Genomic DNA, 20,581 nt, shown 5'->3' with positions numbered 1-20,581 from the left:
TCTCTTTCCTTTTCCTCCTCGTCTTAACATCACCGTAGTTTCTAAGGACAAATGCATCATGTATTTTGTTGTTGTTTTGATTGTGTACTAGATATGTAGCTTCCATATGCAGGGATTGAAGTACGTAGTTTGATGGTGTTCATAATGTGGTTAGTATAAGTCCCTTGTTTTTTCAAATGCATGTATTATCAGTCTATGAAAATATGTTCTGTGAGTTGATTGTCCAGAAGATTAAGCAAGGATTTTGTGTGTTGTGCCTTGATCTAGTACTCCCCAAGTAAGTTTTGATGTCAAGAATAATTAGCAACAATGTCTGTAGACTTGCTACGATATATATCTAGAATGCAACAAATTTTGTACAAGGACTAAAACTAAAGGGATTATATAGCTGATTATGATTGCCTATTAACAAATATAACCTCAGCCACCTTCATTTATTTTCGCTTTCCTTTTTAGTATCTCTTAAGTCATTATATTTCAAAAATATTAATTATAAAATATTCTCCCGGTCCCCTTTTACATGTCCATTTTAGTTTTCAAAGAGCCAAATTGACTAATTTTTGACTAAATATTACAAATAATCTATCCATTGTTTTTAAAATCTGAAAGTTAAATATTAAAATAGACTAAATATACTTTTTAATAATATAATTTTTATTATTTTTTTAATTATATGGTACATGTAAATTTCAATCAAAGTATAATGAATTTAACAAGTTAAAAGTCAAAATAGATATGTAAAACGGGACGGAGGGTACTAATTTCACCTATTAATTTCATTTAACTTTTCTAATTAATTAATTAAATATTAGTGGGAAATTTTACACTTTCCAAACTCTTTTACAACTTTGTATATACATTTTTATTAACATGTCCGATCACATGAGTAAAAATTGGTGGGAAAGAGATTTATTCATACAAAAAGTACTCAAATACAAACTAAATTAATTAATTTTGTAAAACCTAATAATACATGGATACAAATCCAAAATGAATTAAAGGTACATTGGCATTATAAATTAATGATATAATATGCCAGATATTAATAAAACTAAACATATATGTATAAGCAGACATTTCCAATTTCCTGTTATCGTGGTCCAATTAATCTATATCTTCTGCAACCACCACGCAATATACTATGTTAAGAATTAAGATCATAAAATCCTTTCTTAGCATTTAAAAAGAACTCCAAAATCATCATGAAAACTATGTCAAAGATTGATTGTTGTTTTTGTTGTTAAATATCCGGGCAAAATGGCAACGTACGTAGTTAAAAAAAGGTCAGATATATCAGTACCGCAACGAGTTGCATGTATTAAGCATCAAGTTTTTAGTTTTGGCAGCTCCCTCAGTGTATATACATATAACAAAATATACCTTCTAGATGAGAAACTAGTTGAAATTATTACTGTGGGAGCATCTAGCTAGGTAGGGTAAAAACAAAGTACAAATGTTTGAAGGTGTAAGGCTGCCAAAAAATGTCCCAACTCATTTTTCTTCGATTTACTATCATGATTTTCTGTCCAAAGTCAAAAGATATTTAGTAGGAGGATTGAGGAAATGCACTTTTTGTGTTAGTACATGTATCTTATACTTTCGCCTATGGTATCATCATCTGGACCATATCTGGGGAGAAGCCTGAGAAAAACCAGATTATTCGAGTTCCATCCATGATTTTGTTCGTCTATTTTACGGAGGTAGTCGATACTGTCTACGAATGAGAAAAGTTGAGCCGACACCGTTTAGAAAACTTTCGAATGAGAAAACTCAAGCTCTTTCTCATTAAAATTAATGCCAGAAGTTAATCGTTGGCAGCAACACTGTGAAATTTGAAATTATATTAATACAAGTACTCATCCTTCACAGATGAAAAGTTACTTAGAGCATATTTTAATTCAAGTGTTTGGATAAAAATTTTTATCTGATCAAGAGCATCTCCCACCATGCTGCTTGACAATATTGGTTAAATTAAACTTATAAGACATGTAGTAAAAAAATTTGAACGGGATAATAGATGATGTGTTATCGTAATATCAAATATAGACAACATTAAAATACTTGTTAAAATTATGAAAAATGTTAGGTACCCCAAAATATGTTGTTAAACTATTTCCCAAATTCTGGTTTGACAATATTTGATTGGTTACACTCATATTAATTTTTATTTATTAATTGACTAACTATTAAAAAAATATTTATTTATTATTTTAGGAAGTAGAAAATTACATATTAAAATAGATTAAATATACTTTTCGATGATATATTTTTTTTAAAAATTTCAATTTTACAGGAATAATAATAAGACCATTTATATACCCATAAACTCTCCGATTAAAAGTTTTCATTTGTCTGTCACATTATTTAAGAATAGAATTTAAGACAAGATATTCACAACTATGATTTATTGATATTGAATATTTTTTACATAATTCCCACAATTCTTAAATATATATTGACTACTTTACTAAGAGTATTCTGTGGAATCGGAAATCTCTCATCGGAGATGTGCTTAAAAAGCCCGGCGAAGCGCCACTGGCGTTTTATATCTGTGAGACTGTGACTACGGATAGTTCCTTGGTTGGTGAAATTTTCAGTCTGTTTCATTTGCATCTCTTTTCACTTGGCAGATGCGTAAATGAGCATCTCGTGGTGAGTATAATATTATCTCACACACAACGCATATGCAGACATATCACACGATAGAATGAAAAATGAATTATCTTATGGACAATTTTTAAGAAATTTCATTCTTTCTTCCATTCCATTCCTTATATCATAGGCTACATGTTACACTTTCAATTTGAGATGGAATGCTCCATTCTCTCGTATTCTCAATTTCTTCTCAAATCTCATCAAAGCAATTTTGCACTTCTTCAAATTTTTTTCAAAATTTCTTCCTATCTTTATTAGTTTCAAGTATTTTTACTCATTTCATTTCATTCTCCCCAACCAAACACGACAGTACATACACAATCGCGAGTTCTGGAAGCATGCAAATTATTATTACGAACTCCGAGGAGTTGCAATTTACCGAGCATGGTCCAAGAAGTTAGCCCACTGACCGTAAAGTGTACACTAAGTGAGTACTACTAGACTAGTTTGAAGTTGAGGGTTCATTAATTTCTCATTATTAGTAAAAAAATATTTCGGGGCACTTATTATTATGATGATCACAGTTTTGTAACTCTGGTAAGATTCTCAGTTCATGTTGTTTGGAAATTAGAGGTTAGTTGTTAGCGGATTGAATTAGATACACTGACTAATTGATTGAAGTAGATGTTTTGACTAGCGGAATGAATTAGCAGTTTCTTGGAAAACTGTTTGGTAAATAGCTGATTGATTAGTTTTTTCTGACACGAAACAAAACTTATAACCCAAAAAACTCCACCCTCCGTCCCACAATATAAGTCTCTTTTAGAAGAAATTTTTTCTCCATAGTACTTGTCTACTTTTAGTTTCCAATACAAATATATTGGCATCATTCCAAAATTACTCTTCTTGAAAGTTGTATAACAATTAATAAGAGTTGAATAAGAGTCTGCATTCATGCATTTATTAGGGGTACAAGTGAGAAAATATTATTTAAAAATTAATACTTTCTTGATATGCGTAATTTTTTCAAAAGAGACTTGTTGTATTGTGGAACGGAGGGAGTAAGAAATATTTTGGGGCACTATTATTAGAGAAGTTTGCATACATTCGATTCACCTAGCTAGTTCGGAACTGAGATCACGGTTTTATAACTCACGTAAAATTCCTAGTCTACACAATACATTTTTATGATGAGAATTAACAGTTGTTCATCAGTTTTAGACTACAATTGTCCTCTGGACCGTTTGTGTAATGACTCAAATGAGTGATTTTCAATTTAAACAATACATTTTTACGATGAAAACTGACCGTTGTTTATCAGTTTTGGACTACAATTTGAACAATGCATTTTTATGATGAGAACTAACAGTTGTTTATCAGTTTTGGACTACAATTTTTCTCTCGATCGTTTGTGCAATGAGTAACAAGTGTTGTTGATCATGTTTAAAAGTTTCCATTATAAAAGAAGAGTATTTTGTAACCACAAATTACCGAAAACTCCGATTGACAAAAACAAGCAAGCGACAGACAGACATAATTAACGTGATCGAAACGTAATAAAGGCGTGGATGGGTAAAAGAACATAATGGAGTGCATGATGAAAATGTACAAGGAAACGGCATGAAGAAAACCTTAACGGAGATGTAAGAAAGAAATGAGTTTTTTGTATGGTGGATCACTTCTAGTTGGGCATGTAAAACTTTTAAAATCTACAAAGAAAAAAGGGTCCAGATTCACAGAGCTGGCAGATATGACAGAGTTGTAAACTTAAACATTTAACATATGCAACATCTATGATGATACAAGTGAAAGGTGTGAAATACAATAATTGAAATACGACATGCCAGTAAAATGAGAAAAACCACCTAAATATCTCCAACAAGATGCTTATCAAAGTTAATGGGGCACTAGTTTTCCTAGCTTGTATTGTTTGGTAGGTAGTTATTTTTACAGAATTCCCTTCAATTTTATCTATGTTGACCAAAGACAAAGAGTCGGTTAGAGTCATAATTTGCAACATGTTATCGGGAAAATAATATAAAAATTATTAAAATAACTAGGGTTTTGATTTATCAGATTTAGATTTAAATGATCTGACCATTATAATCTATTGTTACATATTATAAAAGCAAATAATATCATATTTAGTTTTAATTGAGATCCATTTGGCATTGCTATTATAGAGCCCGAGGCCATTTGGCTGAATTTGTAATTTATCACTTAACATGACTTATTACTTAGAGCCAATAGCCGGCTTTTCTCTATTTATTTTCGTTTATTTCGGCCTCAAGCTGAAACTTAAAGCAATTTCTAATTTTAAGATAAAAAATATCGAGAAAAGGTTCTAGAAGTCACTATTTTAGATCAAATGGATATATATCAATGTCATTTTCGGGAAAAATGACCCCAACTGTCACTTCAAAACATGACCTGAAGTTGTGTTTTAATTTTTCTGAGTAAAACACAACTTAAATTTGCATTTTGAACCAAAAAATCGACTTGAAGTTGCGTTTTGAGCTAAAAATATGATTTGAAGTTGCGTTTTTGTTAACACAACATCAAGTTGCATATTGAAGTGACAGTTGGGGCCATTTTTCCAGAAAATGACAATAAAGACCTTTTGCTGCTAAAATGTGACACTTGGGGCCAACATCCAAAATATCCGTTTGTGTAATAACTCAGAAACCGTCTTAAAGTCAGAAATAAGCCAGAAATTGACTTAAAGCCAGAAGTTAGTATGAGATACTTTTTTCAATGACTTAACTTTTTTGAAAATTTTTTACAAAAATTACCCATAAGTCACAAGTTACTTATAAAACACTTTTATTTTTATTATTATATTTTTAATAACCCATAAGCCGTTAATAAGTCTAAATTATCCAAATAGACATTTTTAATACCCAGCTTATCAGATAAGTCACGTTAAGATATAAGTCACTTTAAGTCATAAACCATAACCCCAAATGGTCTCTTAATGTGACTTTTGTCATAAGTTGAGAGCTTAAAGTGTTTGTTTGGATAATTTGACTTATTAATGACTTAAAGGTTATTAAATATATAAAGATAAAAATAAAATTGATTTTTGGGTAACTTATGACTTGGGGGTAATTTTTATCAAAAAAAAGTCAAGTCACTAAAAAAAAGTAACTCAAACTAACTTCTAACTTATTTCTGATTTTAAACCGACTTCTGACTTACTACACAAAAAGACATTTTTCAACTTTAAGTTGGATGCAGACTCATAGACAGCAAGACATTAGTTTACTTCAAAAAAATTTGATTTAAAAATCTACCAGCAGACGTAAAAAGAAACTATACTTTAGTTCATAAATTTTGTTTATATCTTACCGGTGCTTACTCTTTCTCAAGCTTTAAGTGATGATGTATTAGATAAATCTTTGAATGATTTTACAAACAATTAGCTTGGATAGAATCATGTACCCTACATGATTTTCTGAGTTAGCTGCATTTTAGTAACACTACATGATAGATCACACGAGCTGTAAACTTCAAAGCATTTATAAATTCACTGAATTGAGCCTAAGAGCCACTAAGAGTCTCTTGGAACAATCTTTTTTCTTATCCTCCTCAAATTTCAAGTTAAGAGCATAAATAAAAAGCCTCTTGGAGATGCTCTAAATGCCAAATTATAGACGAGAATCTTTACACCGTCCAAACAAAATCAATGATGATCATGAACAAATAGCCCTCTACTTTGGAAGATATAAAGATGAACGACTTTAAAACCAAATGAAACAATTTAAAAAAAAAAAAAAAACTTTTAAAGGTTTAATATAAGCTCCTGCTTTGAATAATCTACCCGAATCCTGACAGTTTGGCACCACTAGTCAATCTGCAAGCATCTCAAACCTAGGGCGTATACCACTAGACTTTAAACCCTTTACACATTAAACCGCAAAAATAGTTACTTGTCCTTACTTGTAAATTCTTTTCTTGCAGCTCGTGCATCATTTGCAATCTGCTTCTTTCGCCTTGCACCACCAGCAGAAGCAGGGTCCACCAATGGGCCAGACCAATTTTGAACAGGTTCAACAGAGTATGAGAGTGAATTGGAACTAAATGGCACATCAGTGGGAATATAGGTAGGATCCATGTGATGTGAGGCACCCAAGGGAACACCAAGTCCTCCATCCTCATGAGGTGGTGGAAACTTTTCACTCTTGCTCTTGGCATTTGCATGGCTAACTAAACGCCGTCGCTGCTTGAAAAAAGATATGATTATTAAATGATACAGACGCCAAAAAATTAACCAAACAAACCTTTCCGTTATTATAATGAATTCATGGTGAGCAATTAGATACTCGAATTTCCATCTCAAATAACTAGAACAGTGAAAGGTCAATTCTAGCAGCTACAATGAATCGGTATATTCAGACAACGGGCACATGAACAAAAGATGTCTTTACCATGCTCGAAAAAGTAACTTTGAAGCACGAGCTTCTTCCAAATTACTTACATAATACAGTACTAATATGCAACCATCATTTAAAATGTTATATAGAAAGAAGAATCACTTTCCATGCTGGCCGATATGCCGCAATCATTAGCAGAGGCTTAAACCACCCCCCCCCCCCCCCCCCCCCCCAATATAAACATTTTCTAAAAAACTTTCAAGTCAATTTATTTATTTATTTATTTTTGTAAATCAAATATATGGAAATAGGAAATTTTAAGCACGGATTCCCATACGATGTGAACAAGATAGTACTCATCGGGTTCTTTGGATTGCAAAAGACTCTCACATTGTAGCTGTTTATGGCATTCAGCATCATGACAAATACCAAGTAATAATCCTCCTAGCTATAAATACATATCTGGTAATTATAAACGGAGTGATGCATATACACAGTGAGAGCTCACAGCATGAACTAAAATTTTCTTATAGAGAATCAAAAGATGTAGATATCAAAGTATTATGACATGGGACGTAAAGTCTGTTTCGGTAAACTTCAAATTGATACTTATGGCTTAAAGTTACTCAACATGATAAACTGAAAGTGAAAATTTTAACTTAGTATCTTTTTGAGTAATTTAGTAGTACAGGTAACTTATGATTAATTAAACATGTAATAATAAAAATAAATTTGATAAAATGTCCATTTGAATGATGATAGTAACTCCTATCATATAATATCACCAAAATATAATAAGTTGTTCATAAAATTACTTCCTACCAACTTTTAACTTGGACAGTTTTATTAACTTTGTCAGCTACACAAACACGAATAATTTAACTTAAGTCGAAAAACACTTTTAGGCTCGGGTTCATATACTTACCTGATTAGGATAACTACAACATCAGTCAGTAGAGAAATATATAAATAAATAGAATTGAAGGACTTGATTCATAATAACTAAGATGGCAGAGTGACTAGTACAAAAATTCAAATCCACAACACTTCATTGCTTCCTGGACTAAAGTTTCTTCATTCATATTGCGTGTTACAGGTATTTATTCTACTGTTAATCTCTCAGACAAATCATGGAGGGATCCCAACAACTTATGTGGATGTACTCAGTATCACCGATAGAGATGGCTAGCTATCATATTTTCTAGTGTGCATGTGCATGAAAATGAAGACTTGTATAAATCTTAACTTCTCATATTATACACCTCATTTCCCCAACCCTGCTTTGTCTTCTTTAGTAATGAAGACATCTTTTTTTGTACTTGAAGTCTATCGTCTTAGGATAAGCTTACGAATTTTTGATTTAAAATATTTCTAATTAACCATAAGAGGTAAAAGCAGGCTATTTTTGGGCAGTAGGAAGCAAAGTATGAAAAGTTTAAAACTTAACCAATTTTTTTCCAACTGATCTCAATGGTCTCTAGTATATGACAACAGATAATAGGATAAACCACACACTCCATGCATAACAAATTACTATTAGAGGATATAATAAGAAGACATACATCAAGATTAGGTTGCAGCTCAGCATTAGCTTCAGGAGCAGGATATGCTCGAACTGCCCTAGTTCGCGTTCTCTTACCACCGTCACCTTGGGCTTTACTAGCAGCTCTTCCTCTGCAAAGTGCAAAGAGCAAATTTAATGCATGGGTCAGCCTTAATACATGGGAAGAACAGATAAACACTGTAAGATATCACTTGGAATGTAAAGCAATTCAACTTCACATACACTATAATATCGAATGCGGAAGTCCTAACCTATATCTTTCACTAGGTTTGGTTGGTGAAAGATCCGTTGTGCCATAAAAAATTATTTGCTCACAGTAATACAAGATGCACAATTTTGACTCGATTTCACCTAAATGGTTTTTATACTGTCATAGACCAAGACCACCACAACATGACATCAAACAAAGTTTTCCAATGAATTAGCATCATAATAAATCCAGTCACTTGTAAAGGCAGAGAGCAGACCCGATCATTTTAGGAATTTTTAGCATCTAAATTACATATTGAAAACTTCAGGGACGAGTTTCTAATATGCTGACAAACCTCGAGGGTCAAACTACAATATTCTAGCATTTTTTTTACCATATACAGTGGCTTTGGAAACCGATGAACAATATTTTTTGCTTTTGTTGTGATGATTTAAGACGATGATGACTGTATGCTGCAACACATTTCGACGATCAAATCTTTATAGGAAGAGAAAAAAAAAAGGAGAGAAAAAGAAGAAGAATAAGGTGAATGATATGTTGAGGTCCTTTTCTTACCATTTACAGAATAGGGTGTAGTAATCTGTAATCCTAATCCTGCCTACTATATTACTCGTACTATATATATTTGGAACCAAAAGCACAATCTCAATCCCTTTAAAAAAACGATAACAGTGATGATGGTAAATGTTACAAGGTTTAAATCAAATTGGACAATTAAAATTGGTGACTAAGGGTCAGCACACAAGAACAAATGGGTCCCTTAATAAAGCAACAAGCAATGCACATTCAAACTTCATTGTTATCATCCCACAGTGAACTTTAAGGAAGAAAACTGTAACCTCAGCTTTCACCTCTGCGAGTTGGGAATAAGTGAAACTAGAGGTTCCAGAATTTTCAGGAGATGTTACGGGAGACATGTTTCCTAATTTGAATGGGGCTTGCAAAGATTTTTCAATCGGAGTATAAAGGACAGTTTATATATTCAATGCAAAGCCTCGAGGTACAGGTCTTAACTTGCGGGTTAAAGAAAAACTGAACAAACTTCATATTGATAGTGGAGAAACAGACTCTGTTCATTTGATTAGAGTGAAGTAATACATGTGGGTTAAACAAACTACTCAATAGTATTATTTGTCTAATAGTTTATATATTTTAGTTTACATGGAAGACTTAGGTTCCCGTATATTGATCCCGATTAAAGCCAACAAAATGTAAGAAGAATGTTCTTTAGAATTATCTGGTAAGCGAAAGTTTTGGGCAGTAATAATTACAAGGAAGCTCTGTAGAACAGGACATTAGGTTTAACTATTGTCATTCAAGGAGGCTGAATTTATCCACATCTTACTATCCTCAAACTGTAAGTGGATCTTGATCCCTGACAGTTGTGCAAGGACAAATATAGGTTATGAAAATGAGATTGATTAGTAAAAGAGATGGGACTGCTGAAGTTGTCCTCACAAGTCGCAGTTAATATAACTGCAAAACTAGAATGGTTCATTTAAAGTCAGTGAGGTATATGTTCTCAAAACAAGCTAAATATTTGCTACAAAGATACGACTTATAAATCAAATTTGATGGTTTAGTTCACTGCGGAGCATATTCCATACAAGGGGGATTAGAAAACAATAAATTTATCAATGAGTTGAAGGGACCTAGTCAACACAGAAGACAAATGAGAAACAATACCGCACCCAAATCATACAATTTGTGATTATTTATTATTCACAAGGACTAGAAAACTAGTAAATTGAATCATAAACCTTCAAATGGATTGCAGTAATCAGATCATATTACAGTCAAATTCTTGCTTTATTAATTTTATTACCTTCGAGCTTCATCATCCCGTCGTTTAGCATCCATTTCTTTGCTAGGAGGATATTTTGGGAGGCTAGAAGGATCACAGGCAAATGGTTCTGTAGTAAAAAACTGCACAAAAATGAAAGTTAAAATTTATATGCGGCATACCAACAAGATAATATACTACCAAGACAGCCAAGTATCACAGAAAACTGCAAAAAGTATAGTACTGAAACAGTGGTGAGGAATAAACTTATATGGGGAAACCTGCCGATACCATCCAGATGACTAAAAGTACTAAACTGTCTTGAGGAACATACTTAACATATGAACAACAAATTTTCCTAAGTGTAATTGTAAGTCCTTAATGACTACAAAGGTTTTAAGCGCTGTTTACAGATCAAATTTTATCAAGGCCGCAACAGATGATAGATGACATCCTAGCATTGTTACATGATTACGGTTTATTATTATAATGCCGTCGGTTTCTTTTTCACCCGAAGAATCATCAAAATCATCCCAGCGCATCTAATTCAGTTATAAAACATAAATTTTGTTTTATGAAGTGAATATAACGATTTTAGACACTACTATAGGTAATCACTTCAACTGCACCTGCAGTGACATGTATTTCACTATCTGTACACTGATACAAAATTGTAAGCATTGGTTAATTAGAAAATTCTACAAGCTGAATCATAAACTGTAAATAAAAAATATTAGGACATGAATGAATGGAGATTTGTACCCAAGGTATATTGTCAGACAGATTTAGATGGGAGTATTAGCACTCCCAGGAAATATTTTTATTTTTTTTTGTCAAGTTGTTAATCTTTGTGTTAGCACATACTATATGTTTGGCCTTAGAACTTACGAAGCCAATACAAAAGTATATAATCTAGTAAAGTAGAACGAAATTTAAGACCTGTAGTAACTAAAAAGCATAATTTATTTTAGGTAGATGCCCAACAGTCCAACACATTTAAGGCAGACCATAGTAAACAGTGATGCAAAGCGTCATAGGAGCTCAGTAGGGCTCAGCTGGGATAAATGGAACACTGATTTTACCAATAAACTTACTTCAGTTTTTAGTGCATGTGTTGCTGTCTTCCGCTCTGCAGGGTCAATTGCAAGAAGAGTCTCGATCAATGGCAATGATGATGGCGGGAAGGCTTTAAATGTCTCTGAAATGCATCGCTTGTAAGGTTCTCGAGGTCTAAATAGAGTTGCATTTGGCAATTTTGACTTTTTCCAATATTCATCCGAAGGTGAACCACAGAGCTTGTAAATCTTATGCAGCTGTTCTACCTTGTGAACATAATGTATATAAGACATAATATTTTAGTACCAAAGACGACAATATAAACATAAATAAAATTGATCAGTTGGGAACTCCATAATGTATAGAATACGTCGATTCAAACATAATATTGTTCTCGCTAATTTCATACTAAAATTTATAAGAAACAAGATCATAGGTTCATGCAAAAAACTATATGGTGATCAGTAAAGTAAACATTGACTGACTCACTGACAATTACTGAAAAGGCTTCTAAAGGCCCCTTATACTCGTGGATAGCACCTCATGTGTATCTCATCTCCAATAACACAGAACATTTATTATTAGCATTTGGTAAGACATGAAGTGACTTATTTCCACTCACCAGAATACCCGAAGCAGACTGCTTTTTTTATGGACAACCCAAGCCTGTTCAAATGAAAAACAAAATTCGACCAAACGAAATATTCCCCATGGCAATTAAATTTGGTCGACATAGATTGATTTAACTTGTCCTTACACTTACAGAGTTGCTTACATGTAAAGAGCAAAATGGAGAGGAAACGAAATGTTCTACATTACTGTGCTTAATTTATCATAGCAAATGTCCCTCATTCTATATATCATTTTATGCATCTTTCTGTTTCCATCAACCAGACAACTAATAATGCAGGACCGCCTAGAAGAAACCACCAAGAGACTTGGGTTGAAATTATAGGCTCTGGAAGCCTAAAAATTAAAATATTCTTGTATTAGTTTAAATAAGAATATTTATTAGGAAACCACTCTTTCTTGAGATTTTAGTAAGGAAAGATTTCTTTAGTTCTATTACATATTAGAAACTGAAGCATATGACCGATACTGAAAAGATCTTGTTTTGTATGCTTCATCCTTCTAGATTGTCCAGCATTAGATAATGTTTTTATTTAAAGACATACTAGTCTATAACCCATGTGATGCACGGGCCTTTTTTAATAATCAATAATTTTTTAATATATTAGTTTTAAAATGTTGTTTAAGGGATTTGAACCATAAACCTTTTAAGCATCTTAAATATTAAAATATTAAATAATATGTAATATAAAATCTAACAGTTCTAATCTATTTGATATTTGAGATCTAACAACTATAACTATACCAAACTACAACCAACCGTGAACCAACCAAACTTTTGCAAGTTCAGCTTTAATAATATAGTATAGATAGTATAGATAGATATATTATACAACCCTACTCAGAGCTTCTGGATTATCTTTGCATGCCATTATAGACTTTAAAGAAATAAAAGGAAGGAGAAGATTTAGGAAATTTTACCAAAAACTAACCATTAAAGCAACAGTATATTAAGCCATACTGTGTAGTTTAAAATTTATAATAATTGAAAAAAGTCAGACGCAGTACCTCTGTGCGACCAGGCATGATAGGTTTTCCAGCCAACAACTCAGCTAATATGCAACCTGCACTCCATAAATCAATGCCAACACTATAATCAGTAGCACCAAGAAGAAGTTCTGGAGGCCGATACCACAGTGTAACAACCCGGCTAGTCATGGGATGTTTGTGTTTTGGATTAAACACTGTAGCCAACCCAAAATCAGCTATTTTAAGGATTCCCCCATTATCAAGAAGAAGATTCGACCCTTTTATGTCACGATGAAGCACATTACGCTTGTGACAGTGCTCAAGTCCAGATAAAAGCTGTTGCATATAACATTTAACCTGCTCTACTGTAAACTTAACGCCTGGGCTTGCAGCTAAACCAGCCAAATCATGTTCCATATATTCAAATACCAGATACAAACTGCATGACATCCTTGAAGTGACCAAACCTTCCAATTTAATGACATTTGGATGATCAAGTCTCCGCAAAATGACAATTTCTCTAGCCATGAACTTCACGCTCTCAGGTTCCAAATTATCGAATCTCACCTTCTTTAATGCCACAATTTTACCTGTTATATTATCTCTAGCTTTGTACACATTGCTATAAGTTCCTTGCCCAATCTGGAAACACATACATAGCCATAAAAACATTGCCCATTAATATCAATTACATATAAACCAAAGATCCACAAATATCATATATATATCCCACCTTGTCGATTTTTTCAAAACTGTCGGCACGTCGAGGTAACCAACCCTCAAGTGCTTCGCCAAGAACATCCGAAAGCCAAGGTGGCCATCCAGCTGCAACCTGCTCTCCATGTCTACTCTTAGCAAAACTACTCAACCTAGGATTTGCCTTCCCTTTTCTTCTCTCACCCTTTGACCTCCCCTCTTTCTCCACCTTCTCCGTCTCAACAACCTCATTACCAACACCATTACTATTCTCAACCGTACTGGCACCAACTTCTGAACTCTCACTAACTTCAACACTCACATTACTCTTACTCCTCCTTCCGTTCCCAATCTCCCTTCTCCCTTCCGGACCATTATACACTACGACCGAAGAACCCTCTTTCCCTAAAACACACCCCATGGATAACCAATCTAAATTTCACCACTCAACATAATTCCCTCTTTTAATCAAAAACTCAACACTAATCCAAAACCCCACTTAACAATTTCCTGCTATAAACACAAACAAACACAATATCAATTTACTCGGCAAAATCGAAACAAAATCACTACATTAGTCAACTAAACAACCCTTAACATAACACAAGAAAACAACAACTAAACAAAGATTTGACAAAAAGGGGTTCACAAAAGAACAAAAACCCTAATGAATCGAACCAGTACCTAATGAATCGAACCAGTAGAAGAAGTTGAAACTGATACACTGACCTGAAGAAAAGAGTTTTTGTGATCTTTGGTTTTTCTCCCAAGAAATTTGTTTAATTTATAGTTTTTTGACTTTGGGAAGATATAAAAATATAAGGAAATTGTATGTATATATTATGGGTGTGTGTATTGATTGACTTGCAGAGGGTGATGTAACAATGGGAAGTTGTCAGCTGTAATTGCGGACTTGCACCCAAATCAGAATCAGGTTCTAAATCCGGGTCGGGTCAACCAGTTTTCATACTTATTCTTTTCCTTTTTTGACTATATTGGCTAGATAATTATATCACATTCTCCAAATTTAAAGAATTTACTTTCATAAGATCGTATTATAAATTTCTTCAAAAAAAAGATTGTATTATAAATATTTTATTATTGTTATGACATTTTAATACCTTATTATGATAATCACATTAAAATGAATTAAAACAATTGTCAATATGAATATATGACATTATATCTTTTATATCCAATATAAATAAGAAAATGATATGATGGGTATAAGACATTCAAATAAATTAATATTCGTGTATTTTTACTATCTTATATCTTAGATATTATAGAAGATACTGGAAGATTGGAGAATTTTAAAGCTTGGGGAAATGGACACTAATTATAATTATAACATGGGCTTGAATGATCCATAATATACATGAATAATAATTGTATGTTTAACGCAATTATTATAAAAGATATGTTTGGTTACAAGTTAAGCAGGTTATTAGGTATCAATCCAATGTGAACTGTCAGATTGGATCGGAAATTTCAAAATTTGAATTTAATTAGAGTTAGATAATATTGAATTCAATTCTAATTTAATTAAATTTGAGATAGTTATATACGTAATTATATTGTGTTTGTCATGTATGCTTACTATATATATCTATACTATCTATCTATACTATAATATAATAAGCCAACATAGGTTTAATTGGTAGTCGTACAAAATTTTGGTTTGGTCATCTCTTTTATAACTACAAGTCGGTCACATGTAGACTTCTTTTACTCTTATAATATTAAAGAGTTTTATACCGTTCAAATTACAAACACTTTTGATGTAATACAAGATAAAAAAACTCCACCATTATTCTTTTAGATATAATTTATATATTATTTATAATACTATATTATAATAAACCGATATTGGTATAATTTGTAGTCGTCCTAAAATTGTAATCAATTGGTAAATATAATCTGGTTAAAATTAATTCATTATACTACTAATAAGATGATGTTAAAATTTAAATTATAATTACTAAATTACGAATTCTATACCCGTCCGTGCTTCGCACGGGTTAAAGGCTAGTACTATATAACAAGACAACATGAGCATAATTTATAGTCATCTAAAATTTTGATTATATTTGTTTATTTGGTGATGTAAGTCTATATATAAGTCTGCAACACCTAGAGTTCTCATACTCTTACATCATTAAATAGTATTATGTGGTTTGAATTACAAACACATGTGATGTACTACAAAATAAAATTTTTTACCATTATTCATTTAAATATAATTTATAATTAGTTAAAAAATAAAAAAAATATACCTACTATCGTTAACATATATTATTATTATAAAAAATTATGAATAGATGTATAATTTATAATAATTATTAGTCTAATCTCTTCTCCTCCGAAATAAGAATATTGTATGATCGACTAAGTATTGTAGTTTGATCGATTGTATCATGTATAATAATTTAGATTAATAATACAAGTTGAGATGTGGATTTCCGCGTCATATATATTTTTTTTTTCTGCGCTTTGCGTTAGAAGGTAAATCTCGTATTTTATCTCTTACAAATCTTGCATCCCTTCTTTATAAAATATTCTTTACTCTTTCTTTTTTTGAGTAAAAAATATTCTTTACTCTTAATATTATATTAGAAAAAAATCTGAATGGGCATATATTAGATGAAGGTCGGGCAAGGAGGTGAAATGTTTATATATGTCTTATCCAAATAATTTACATTTATCATATTTATTTTTAAAAGTTTATTTTATTCTTATAAATTTTAAGAGATTATAGTCTTACAAAATTATATTTCAATCATATTTTATTTATTTATATCAGATCATATTACCACTCTCACAAAATATTATATTTTCTTTGAAATTGACTAGAAATAAGATTAAATGTGAACTCGCGCTATTATAAACCTCATATTTAGGATAAATAAGATAATAATTCAAAAATTAGAATCGTTTTGAAAACAATAATTGAATCAAAAAATAATTACTCTTTAACAAAGAGTTTTACACTGTTGCTATAAACGTTATTTAAACTAGTATTTCTTTATCGCGCTCCGCGCACCGGCATCAAGTATTTTGCTGTTATTTGACAAATAAATTTAATAAATAATAATATCTAAATTTAAATTTTTGAATACATCAAAATTTAAACTTTTAGATGGGATGAAAAATTTATATTAGACATAATTTTCTGATACTAATTAAGTTTATTAAATAACATTAACGTGAAAATACGTCAAACTAAATATCATATTACTCCCCCCCCCCCCCCCCTCTCTCGTTGTCCATTTTTGACTTTGAACAGTCAAATTAACTAGAGTTTGACTGAACATTGTATATATTGCATAGTTAAAAAAATATTTAAAAAATTATATCATTGGAAGGTACAAACAATATATTTTAGAATGCAATTTTTGATTTCTTAAAATAACTAAAGAATCGTCCATAATATTTTGTCAAAAAATGGTCAATTTGACCATTGAGAGTCAAACGGAGAAAACTAAAAAGGGACGGAGAGAGTAATAAAATTTTGAAACAATAAGTTAAACTGAACAAATAAATTTATAAATCTGAATGACTAGATCTATGTATGAGGATACGTTTATAAACTCGTACATTTTATTATTATATACTTTTGTGAATAATGAAATACTAGCCTCAAATCCTTGCGAAGCTGTAAAATCCTGTGGTTTTATTTATTTATTTAAATATTTCTATATAATTAGTATTGTTATTATGAGTTAGATTTTAGATTTAAATTGTTTGTATCTATATATTTAGATATTAGCATTAACTGAAAGCTTCTAGAAATTATTTTGTGTTAGTGAATTTGAATAATAAAATAGAGAAGATTCTTTATTAATGGAAAGAAGCGTAGAATTAAAGACCTTATATTTGGAAATTGGTTTATGAGGTGGAGAAAATTGTGACCCAAGTTTGGAACTTCCTATTTACGAATAGGTTTTTTGTGCTATATAAGAATCCTTTTAGAATCTGAATAAGTCGTACAACAATTTACGTGGACGGATATGCTCTCTTTTTCTCTTTGATTCTAACACGTATATGTTGACTTGAGATATTGATTTCCTGCTCCTTGTCATGTGTATTTGATGTAAATATATCTTGTTTGCTTAATCGTTTATGCTATTTGTATATAGTATTTTCTGTGAATCAGTTGGGTTGTAAAAATCGTAATAAATTGAAAATTGTTCGGATTTTGTTGATTCTGTACAACAAAATATACAACTTTTTTCTAAGGCAGTATGTTGAAATTCGCAATGTATCTATGCTAAAAATCACAGTATTTGTTACCCTTCAATTCTTAGTCGCGAAACTTTTTCCCATGTTCAAAAAATTCGCTACAAATTGATCGTATGTCCAAAATTTACTCATGATATCAATCTGGAAAGCTTGAGATATAATATTTCGTTATCAGTCATACCCGTATGTTGTTTAAATTGATTTAATTGTCTAAACTGACTTACAAAGATTCAGGGCTGTTTATACTTTTCTGCCGAGTTGTTCAGTGTTTAAAAATTCATATCTCCCTCGTGTTTTGCCATGAAATTGTGATTTTTACCAATTCTGAAACCTTTGAGAATGCTCTTTAAGTGTTTAGTTATAGTCTAATTGAGATCAGTTTGTTTGCTTCGTCAAAATCTGCTTTAAATGTAAACTGGTCCTGAGTAAAATTCTGTTGTGTTACTTGAACTTCTAAAATTCATAACTAATTCGTTATCTGTTCGTTTATTATGAATCTGATCATTTTGGAATCCTTGTTGAATGTACTTTAATTCTCCAGGTGACTATTTTCTCATATTCAGAAGCTATCTTTGGTTAATATTGAGATTTGTAACAGCATGTATGTTATTTATCTTATTCGATAAATGAAATTGTGTTGATTGTTATTAGTTGTTAAAGTTTGAATTTTGTTAAGACTTGTTATGTGCCTTGCTCTTGATTGTTTAAGGAGTACTACATGTTAATTATGTTTTGTTTATTAATTAAATGTATAGGCTTTGTTCGTGTTATTAATTTCGGATTTTAAGTGTCGACCTTGGGGTAAGTACTTTTGACTCGCTTTTAAATTTTGAAAAGATATTTCGATTCTTTTTTTAATTCGTATAAGATAGAAGAGTTTTGATTTCGAATTTATAAGATATAAGTATTTGTGAATTTTAGAACACAGTCTCTACGTTTCGAACCTGTTTGTAGTCTACGTTATAGTTCCAGAACTAGACTTAGATACCCTTAGTAGGCGCACAAGTGTGCAACTTCGGATACCTGCTAAAGGCGCGTGACTATTGAACTTTAGATTCCGGTCACTAGGTAAGTGTGGCAAAAGAATAAAAATAAGATCTCGGTCACTGAGTAAGTGTGGTCGTAGAGCAAGATTGTGATATTTAATAGATTTTCATTTCGTTTTATTTTGTTCTGATCCGTTCTATTTAAATTCTGAAATTGTTTTTAAAACATAAACTTTGGGTTGGAATTGTTTTTGCAAATATTTTACAAATTGTTATTGTTTTTCGGAAACAATGTTTTATAAAACCGCCCATTGATTTTGAGATTTATTTACAGTCAAATTGTTACTTGCTGAGCTGTGTAGCTCATCCGTTTTTTCTATATTTCAGGTTCTATTGTGGAAGAATTTTGAGAATAAGATTGAGGACTTTTGGATTTTATGCTTCGTGATTATTTGCATTAGTGAATAAAGACTTAGTGTTTATTATGAATAATTTGATGAATTTATTAGTTATTGGTTTTGGATTTATGGAGCTGCGTCTCCTAGTTTATGACTTTTGATTATTGGGTTAGACCGCTGCTTTGACTTATATATTGTTTGAAGAATAGGTTTAAGTAAGGGTATTATTTATGCTGTGAAATTAGTTTTTAATATTCCGAAAAATCGGGATGTTACAGAAACACAAGGTAATATAGATTTCAAAATTTAATGTCTATAATTTAAATTTTAAAATTAATTATTAACGTTTTGGTAAAAATAAATTGAAGTTTAATCACATTAACCGACTGACATATTTTATCTTAAAACTTTAGCTCATAATAATTTTAAAATATAATAAACACAACATTTTTTGCATGTGCAGTTCTACTGTAGAACCATAATTAATACTAAAAATAAGGTAAGGGTTCTAAGAGGAACATGACTCATACAAATATTTAATAAAGTAACAACACCTATATTAAAATTTAAAATCACATAAGGAATATATTTTATCAAAGTTATAGACACCATTGAAAAGTTTTGTTTTTAAAACAGGGAAAACACAAGTTATCACATTCCACCCTCCTTAAAAAAATTTGGTCCCCAAATTTAAACACAACAATGAAATGAAAGCACAATACAGTATTTAAGTGGAAATGAGTTATCTTTCCTCAATCTTGCTTAGGTTGTTATTGATAGACACGTTCAGAGTTTGGTCCGAAAAGAGATGCCAAAGTACCTTTGGTTGCATTATCTTTATTCCGATTGGGATCGTGTTTTGGACATTCAGAACTTTATGTCTCATCTCTCCACAACTAAAACAAGCACATGTATTCTAACGGTAGTCCTTATTTAAGTGATTCCTACCACATCTAGATTATGAGAGCTTGTTTCATGAACTTCTTCGATTTGCATTTCCACCATTGCCTCGATTGTTGAACTTTCCTAACGGTCCGGTCTCATTAAATCCCTTCATAGGCTCATCAGTCTTCTTAGT

General features: G+C 31.4%; 1 protein-coding gene across 4 annotated transcripts; it reads right to left on the bottom strand.

Annotated features, from left to right (window-relative positions):
* Window positions 1–6,226: 6,226 nt before the first annotated feature.
* LOC108203094 (probable serine/threonine-protein kinase At1g54610) lies at window positions 6,227–14,752 on the bottom strand. Of its 4 annotated transcripts, none has more exons than XM_017371824.2 (7): window positions 14,562–14,752; window positions 13,915–14,387; window positions 13,221–13,823; window positions 11,621–11,848; window positions 10,569–10,669; window positions 8,531–8,642; window positions 6,227–6,814 (listed from the first exon to the last, which is right to left on the bottom strand). In XM_017371824.2, the coding sequence occupies exons 2-7, from the start codon at window positions 14,296–14,298 to the stop codon at window positions 6,521–6,523; spliced, it is 1,722 nt and encodes a 573-aa protein (XP_017227313.1). In that variant the 5' UTR covers window positions 14,299–14,387; window positions 14,562–14,752; the 3' UTR covers window positions 6,227–6,520. The 4 variants fall into 4 exon arrangements, with proteins under 4 accessions (XP_017227313.1, XP_017227314.1, XP_017227312.1 ...); XM_017371825.2 differs by having other exon boundaries at window positions 13,915–14,390; window positions 14,607–14,752; XM_017371823.2 differs by having other exon boundaries at window positions 13,915–14,390; window positions 14,562–14,750.
* Window positions 14,753–20,581: the final 5,829 nt, after the last annotated feature.

Source organism: Daucus carota, chromosome 9 (genome assembly GCF_001625215.2).
Source record: "Daucus carota subsp. sativus chromosome 9, DH1 v3.0, whole genome shotgun sequence".
Taxonomy (NCBI): Eukaryota; Viridiplantae; Streptophyta; class Magnoliopsida; order Apiales; family Apiaceae; genus Daucus; species Daucus carota.
This window is presented reverse-complemented; position numbering and strand designations above follow the sequence as displayed.